Source organism: Diachasmimorpha longicaudata, chromosome 10 (genome assembly GCF_034640455.1).
Source record: "Diachasmimorpha longicaudata isolate KC_UGA_2023 chromosome 10, iyDiaLong2, whole genome shotgun sequence".
Taxonomy (NCBI): Eukaryota; Metazoa; Arthropoda; class Insecta; order Hymenoptera; family Braconidae; genus Diachasmimorpha; species Diachasmimorpha longicaudata.
The window spans coordinates 7,617,305-7,626,106 of NC_087234.1; the positions used below are offsets into that span (position 1 = coordinate 7,617,305).

Below are 8,802 nucleotides of genomic sequence, written 5' to 3' on the forward strand. Positions count from 1 at the left end.
CTTACCCATGCTACGAACGCATCTTATCATGTACCACAAGTTTTGTTAATGTGAAAAATTATTGCCTGCCAATGACACTATTCTCAAATTTCAACTATAATTTATGCTGGATTCATTCGAGACGGAATTATCAGAATGATTTTCCAAATTAAATCCATTAATTTACCATTCTGTACAATAAATTATTCATTTGTGACGTGACTTTGATTTTCTCACACCAATCGATATATTTAGTTATCAACCTTACCTCGAAGACGAGGGCATCAAATGTTTGCAATACGAATTTGTATCCCCCCGGAGTAACCCACACAAAACCAGTGAGTTTGTCAACTACCCCGATACATGATCCACCTTAATTTACCCTCTCTCGCTCGAGTGTATCTTAGATCCACACACAGATGAACGTCAGACGCGTACATGCGTCCCACGAGAGTGACAATTAAGAGATATCGCAATTACACTCGTGGGAGATCAAGACCAACCTCGGAACGATGACAATGTCAACGGCCCCCATCGCTCCCTTCCTCATCCCGATGGAAAAATCGATTCCACCATCTAATGAACTTTTATAGAGCAAACAACATGACGAAATCACCCTCCGATAGCCCATCCCTCCGCCAACTTCGAAAAGGCTGGAGCGTCTTAATTAAATCGATAACACGTGGAGCTTACGACGTCCAACCGATGAGCGTCACATCGGGCGCCATTGGGCAAACATCCATTGTGGAGTTCATGGGATAAGGGTGGGAGAGGGGGTGAGGGGTATGTTGAATGACGGTCCTCAACTCTTAGGTGCGGGCTCATCCCGCGTGCTTTAGATCGTGAGAGTGAAGATATCATCGCAGACGCCCACAAAATCTACACGAGTTTGGAAGACAGGGTTAACACGTCAATGGATCGTTGGATAAGACGCCAGACGCCCGTTTGAAGGGGGGAGGAATGAGGGATTATGTTGAGTGGGATAGTTTGGCACGTGTAAATACTTGGGGGTTCAACCCCCTCTTCGCTGGTATTTCTTCTTTTTCATCTGTTAATTCTTCCTCAACTCGAAACATGTCAATATTGGATATAAATTCCTTTTTTAAGGAATCAATCAATAGATGATAATAAAAAATAATATGTATAAATCCTCAGCTAGTCATGCGCCTGCAGCGCCTAACCTTTTTGTAGTTGAACGGAAATTGCCATTTTTGTCTGACTATTCACTGAAATTTCCACTCTCCAGTACAGAAATTCCCCGAAAGTCCAGCGAAATTACACTGGAACAAGGAACGCCCACCGAAAATCGTCAACTTACGGAACTATTACTGCCAATTTTTTTTTAACTATAAAAATAAATCGAAAAATAAAGGAAACAAGAAGATATTTTTCCCAGGATAAGACTGGATGAAGCGAATGGGCTGTGATGTGGCAGAGTAGTACAGCCACTACTTGGGGTGGATGAAGCACTATATATCCACAATGTATATACTTGTATCTCACTGAAAAAAGGGTAGGATCTGAAAGGAGCGAATGCCGGATTATCGGAGGATTTATTTGAGATTTTTTCCTCCCGTCAACAGCACGACGCGCTTCTCGATACAAGAGTATGAGAGAGATTTATATACACATTGAATAGTGGAGAAATAACAGTCGCGTCGTTGCGCAATGATATCTCACGGATGATGCAGACAGATATGTGCAGCAAATCGAGACAGATACAGGTGGTTCTCTTTTTTTTTATGATCCAGTGTCGCCTCGTATGGAAATTCTTCTCCTTCAATAATTTCTCCAATTAAATCCATTGAATTGCCATGAAAAATTAGCAATTCCTCTTTTTGTTAATGAACTGTCCTCCATTTTCATTATAATGCCATCATCAATTCACGCAAATTTCGCATTCAAATATATTTTTATCGAAAGCGATGTTGTTGGGGTGCAATTAAATATACATAAAAGGATGAGAGAGGGATATGAATAGCAATGACAATTTTTCCATTGCAAATGGAGTCGACGAATTATTCTCGCATTCGAAGTTTTCCTCTGTCGTCAGTCGCACGACTGCTGCGAACGAGGTCGAAATGACTATTAAGGTCAATACGGTAATAAAAGAATGGTTTTTTCTATCGAATAATACCTGATAAACGCCTATTATTTACTTGAATTACATTTTCCCCTCGTCAAGAATTTCTGTAATTAGTTTTATTCATTTCTTCCCCGGCTTTCACGGGAATACTAGTCACTGAGATCTGCCATTTCCCCTTGGAAATGTTGCCTTTGTCAGCTGTCTCCATCGCCAATAGGTACACAACAATGACTAGTCGATACTTATTTCTGTTATTTCATTTTTCTTTTTGAGTGCCACGGCAGGTAGACAGTAATGAGAGAAATCAGACAGTCCGCTCTCGATATTCAACGCAAGACTCATCGATTCAACTTTCACAGTGCTGAGTTGAAAATAAAAATAATAAATGTGAAGAATAGAGACCGAAGTACAGGAAAAATATTCAATGCAAGAGAAACATTATGTCTGAAGGTAGATATTTTTTTAAGACATCTCTCCAGGGAGCTTTCGACGGATCATTTCTATATGAAAAGTTTGCGAGGCTACTAGTGCGCAAAATGTCACTTTATGGCCTAGCGAATTAATCAAATACTCCCATAATCTCCGAAGGTCATGGCGCTCAGCTGACGCGCATCCCCTCCAACCCCGTCATTTTCACGTGTTCACGTGCATGTACCCGCGTCGTGTGACAATCCTTGGAAAAAAAAGCCGGAAGTGTGGAAGAGAGTCCGCAATAAGTACCTGAAGATCCAGTGCTGTGTGTGCCAGTCAGAGAGGAAGAGGGCCCTCTCGACAGAGAAAAGGGTGGTTTACGTCGGATAAGGACGTCAGGACACGGTCGGACGCGGTAGAAAGAGCGAAAAAGAGGAGACGGAGGGGTGGATAGGCTAGGGGGTGGGCAATAGTCGGAGTGGCGCCACGACTCCCGTGACGTCTGTCGGCGCGTTGGCCAATCAATAGGATCCCCATGGCAACCACAGATAACATCGGACACACATACTGTATAGAAACCAACACCACACTGGACTGCTTCCTTCGGAAAAAGCTCTACTGATGGCCAAACACCACCCGTAGGGCCCATATCCGACGTGACATGGGGTGGGAGTTGATGTTATTCACGGGATCCAGTCCATTTGGGGGGCAGGGGGAGGAAGAGAGCAGGACTAGTTTCTTTGTGACTATTAGACAGTTCCAAATTTGCTAATGAATTATTTTCCTCGAATTTTCTGGGAGTCGGCTTCATAGGAGACGAACCTTATGGATTTTTTTTGAGTTCTCCACTTCATCGACTTCTATTTTCATTGGAACGAACAGATCAAATATTCCAAATAATGTAAAATTAATTTGAAAAATAGTGAAATGTCTGTTCATCGTTCAATTGCAAGTCTCATTCACAGTGAATGAATAGGTCACGTGATTCTTTGGACTAAAGAAGAAATAAGAGGAAAAGTTGAATGAATGTTGCTACATCGGATGGATGAGAATACAAAATAGGAATGGAGAATTGGATTTCCGAGACGTCTGTGTGCAATTGATGCAGCAATGCTTAAACACTGCGTAGGCGCTGGCCTGTCGATAGAAAAGCATTGGAGCGACGAAGGGCGAGAGGGGGAGGGTGGAACGTTGAGTTCAAAGTTCCTTCTTCCTGTTTCTGCACGACTGCCAGTGGACGAAAGACGAAGGATGGAAGACTTTGTAGCGCAATCTGATGAGGCATGCAAACCTAAATTCTTTCATTCTCATTCCTCTCTCTTCCGTTTTTTTTTTTTTAAATTTATTTTCTCTCCACTCTGTCCAATCTCCGCTTCCTACGGTTTGGTACTCTCAATGATTCGCACGAGGAATGTCTGCGAATTTTCTTTTCATTCTCTTAACATTTCTTCGCATTGTAATCTTGGGAAAAGAGCAACAGTCTCTGTCAATAGCCGCGTTCCATCGCGTGTTGGGGGAAATTAAATCGATCCTGGTGGGCAGACTACATTTTATACCTTGAAAGAAATATATTAAATGCGAGAGAACAGAGAAGTCAATTGGTTTTCTCATTATTCAGACGGTATTCACTATTTATTGAGGCCATTGCGGTTGAAGCTCTGACAATTTCTCTGGTATTCATTTTTTAAATTGTTGGAAGATAGAAATTAAATGACTTTTAATGACTGCCTTAATTCCAAATCGGTGATTTCAGGGACATTGAGGCATCCAAACGATAATAATGGCGGTTAACTTGATTGAAGAAGTTGAGATAAAAAAAAACATTAATTTGAAAAATATGGGAAATAATATCTTTCACGGATTTTTCATAAATTGCAGTATACGCGGAATTGACTCAAATCAAATCATATTCAATTTTACTGATAAACTACAGATAAACAATCTAAAATAGCATGAATGATATTCGCATGTTCATGGTAGTGAATTTAATTATTTCCCATAATTTTCGCTTGATTGCCAACGAACCAGCACAAGTGGAATTGAAAATAGAAAAAAAGGCACTGTGAACATGGACTTGATCATCGAAGCTCTATGAAAGAGACAAAATGGGTGACATTTTATGACGTACCGAGCAGATTTTATGCCTTACATAACAATGGAACGACATTGTCGTTCATATTCGCTCTATAACTGTTGACAGTGCAGTTATACACGCGGTAGTATAATACAGCTAGGGGTAGAAGTGAAAAGAAAGGAGAGACAGGGTCGCTGGCGCCACTTGGACTGGATGCAACCCCCTCATTCCCACGCGCGTCACACACAAGCACAAGGCGATCAGCTGGTCTAGCGACGCTGGGACGCCCGTGGCTGTACCTGGACTCAGTCCAACCAGGTTATCCGCTTTTGCCCCCTCTCCTCTCTCTCTTCACCCCCCTCGCGTCTCTTCAGCCACGTAATTCCCTACTCCTCTGTCCCCATCCATTACCCTGGTATAAACATACCCGCACACGCTACAACCAACATTCCGAGTATGGAGTGGAAATATTTATAGGTGGAAAATAGTAACAACGATGAAATACTGCTCTCCGACGGATAATTGCGAGAAATAAAATAATTGGAGTGAGAAGAATTGAAGAGTGATTATTGGCGATTGGAAAATAATTGTCGTTCATTGTTGATGAAATGGAGGAACTGCCAGAAGACTCTTTCAGAGAGGGGTTAATTACGTAGGAGAGTGAGACTTTTTTCCGGCATACTATTTTTTCTTCATTTTAAATAAAAATTTAAAGTTCCAATAGAAAAACAGTTGTCGTTGATTCGTAATGATTTGAGGACAAATTGACCGGAAGATTATTTTTCCGCATGTGCTGGGCGGTCAGTTGTGGGTGGGAAATACCATGTGACGCCAACGCCCTTTAGACCACACCGCCGATTTCCCCCTGTACGCAATAGCCGATTCCCTCCGGAGAATATAGATCTCCTAGGACTGCCACCGAGCGTGCAGTATTTGCGGTCGTGGCATTCGATGTAGATGGCTCCGAGGCATTCCGTGCGTTTGATTGAGAATTTCTCGAGATCCAGAGACGGTATGTAAGCCGCACGGGTGCATTGACGACGCCCGACGAAAGTCCCTCGATACCCAACAACTTCCATATTTCATTTAATCTGAATCGATTCGATGAAAAATAGATAACTTTGAGGCAGCGGTTGCGGAGAATATTTGTAGATGAATATTATCGGTTTGAATTGAATAATTTTTAAAAAATATTTTTCCTCCGCAAGAGGAGCATCTCATCAAGAAAAGATTCTCATTCTGCATGAAAACTTTTCCTCTCAATCTAGACAGAAGTGATTGATGACTCCATGATTTTAAACATTGCCAATAAAATAATTTTTCGTGAGAAGCCCTAACCCTTCTCCATGAGAAGTTATTTTTTCTCTCTATGTAAGAGGGCGATAAGCGAGAATGACTAATTTCTTTTCTGCTAAAGTTGAAATGAAATCTCCCAGTGTAGGAATCGTCCCCTAGATCCCAAAAGAAAAATCTCACTAACATTGCCTCGTCCCCCCGCGAGTCATAACCCTATATTACATCAGTCCTTTCTCCCCTCATATCTCCAACGAATATTGCTACGCGGAAGAACGAGGAATATCGCGCAAAGACTACCCAAAGTTATGGTGTAAGTGCTCTAAAAAGGGCCCCGAAAGCCCGCGTACGGACAATAAAGCCCGGAGTTGGCGAGGGTCGGCCCTTCTTCACGCACAACAAGAAGTAGTAAAAAAAGACGCACGTGCACAGACAAGAGAAAAGAGCCAGAGCAGATATTTTGTTCTTATTTAGAGCCCCTCTATGCTAAGACCCGAGCACTTAGAGAGCAAGCGGAGTAACTCGATCGATTGGCAAGATGTGCTGGCTGGAGAGAGGGTTGTGAGGGGATGAGGGGGTACTTTCAAGTGAAAAATTCAAGCTTGTCTCGTTGCCTGGGGCACAGGAACAAGGCGGCACTACGGCAAGAAAACACTGAAACAAAAATCCTCTCTCACAAGGCTTGTATCGTACTTCGGTGACTTTCTTCTTTATTGCATCCGCGAGCCACTTCGGAGTTTCCTCTCCAAAACCACCCCCTCATCCCCTTCCATTTCGCCTATCACTGGTAACTGGCGACTGGTGTTGCGAGAGAAACTTTCTGAGATATGAGTTTGCCAATCGTATAAATCGTTCGATCGTTACGGGGACAAAAGCCCACGTGGGGGTGCCCACTGGGTATCGGATTTTCGGGCATTGAGTGGTAAAGGCAAAGTTGGGGATCAACAGAATGATGGAGGAAGGTTTCCAAATGTTTTCAATCTGTGGAATACGGAAAATATTGGTTACTTTCGCGGAAGTTTCGGGAAATTGAAAATTCTTTTTAGGAAATTCAAAATGAAATCTATTGTAAAATTCCAAATTAATTTGAGGTTAATGTTAAAATTCATTGAATTAACGAAGCATTTTTAATTAACAGTATAGGGAAATATTGTTTCTTGAAAAAAAATCGCGTTGCTGCTAAATTCCATTTCCCTCCGAAAAGAATCCAAGATCAATGTCACAATAATTATCATAGTTAGATTTTTTGAAGCTACTTTCTTTCACCTAAGGAATGGAGAAATAGAATCGCGAGGAAAATACTTCGTCCAACAAAATTGCAACGCGGTTTCCTGACCCGGAGGGGTAAAGGGAATGTATGACTGGTAACCACAGAGGAGTGAGTCCGCGAACAAAACCAATTCCTGCCGAAAGTTTCTATTCAGTACCAATGCAGTTGGTACGGTACCAGTCGCGTGTTACTTCTAGCGTGGTACTCGCTCTTTATCCTACCACCCCTCTGATCGTCCTCATTCCTCTCCCCCTCTCTCTCTAGATCGTTCATGTTCCAGTGGAGAGAGGGTCGACTGGGGTGTGGAGTTATCCTCGAAATCGATACCCAGTGAAAATTCTCGCTTGACAATGACGGGGTAATGATTGTCCATTTTCAACGGGTTCTGATCTTTAATTGCTAAACTCTACGACTATCTGTGTGAGGGGGAATCCGAAAAATTAAAAGGGCACTGAATCTCAAATTGAAGAGAATGTCAAAAATGAAATGTTCTAATAAAAAAATACATTTCCTTCAGCGGTTATTTAAATACTTTCGTTCTCTTGCACATCGGAGAAGGTGTTGAGCCTCCCAGCGAATCGACAAGACACTTCCAATCTCCAAAATCAAACAATCCATCAAATTCCCGAGTGCTCGGGCTCTCGATTTCCCCGACGATATTTAAATGTCAGGCCCATAACACGCGTCAGTCGCCACTCAGTCCTCCCCGGGGCCATCCACTCCCCACTGTCACCCCTCTATTAAACTTCTCCTCCTTCAACCCCACCATAAACTCGACAATTTCACCACCTCCAGTTCACTCACCACATCCCCAATCTCTTTAATTCGTTCTAAAGAAACTATCAACAAAAAACCGGGGAATGATTCTCCTCTAAAGCTTTTCACTGGGGCTTGCGTGACAGGGGGACGTGACAAGCCCTGCGATAACTCGATGGCGACGTTCGATAATAGACAGAGTGGCGCCACCGTATCACGAAAGCCTGGAGTCACTGGGTCTATTGCCAGTTGCGTTACCGAGACTTCGATTAAATATCAAAAATTGTTTAATTTATGTGGACTACGGAGGATTCGAAAATTTATCCGTAATTATGATTGATAAATGTCACTATCACTGCCAATCAGGGTATGCGCGGAAAAAGAGGGCGAAAGAAGGGGTGCAGTGGATGACGCCGCGGAAAAGTTTTTGGTGAAGCGTCCTTGTTACAGGAGTTCACATGACGGCAGTGGTGCACGCGAGCCACATCGTTGTCGGCCTCTTTTTTTTTCACAGAGGGAATGTCCGCGGTCCGCAACCGCTCTATGCGGAACCAATGATTTATACAGTGAAAGTTTTCGGATGTTTCAGTTGGAAATGACAGAATTGTTAATTAACTTTGTGCGGTTAGTTGGTTGAGTTGAAGACTATTAATATGACTTTTTTAAAAAATTACTCGGAAAACTAAAGGCCAAAATTACTTTGGCGGGCGACCCGATAGAGCTTGAATAGTAATGAAATAATAAAATCATAAATCAATCAATACTTATTTCCCTCGTATTAAAAACCGTCTGACCTTGATTCTCCCCAAAACTTTCTGCCTCAACATACCTGAAACAAAAAGAATAAACTCCAATTAACCCAAAACTCATCTCCGTGAAAACAATTCAATATTAAATTTCAGCGATTAAATTCTCACTGCTTGATCTCCGGTA

The 8,802-nt window shown here is 42.3% G+C and overlaps 1 protein-coding gene across 19 annotated transcripts in view; it reads right to left on the reverse strand.

Annotated features, from left to right (window-relative positions):
* Positions 1-8,802, reverse strand: part of Mbl (muscleblind) — a 147,189-nt gene that overhangs the window by 48,649 nt on the left and 89,738 nt on the right. The window contains exon 4 of one of the 19 annotated variants that reach the window (XM_064129369.1): positions 4,919-8,698. The exons of the other annotated variants lie outside the window; for them this stretch is intronic. Within the exon in view, the coding sequence (XP_063985439.1) occupies positions 8,690-8,698 (9 nt within the window). The 3' untranslated portion in view covers positions 4,919-8,689. Of the gene's footprint in view, positions 1-4,918; positions 8,699-8,802 lie in introns of those variants that run through there. 19 annotated transcript variants of the gene reach the window in all.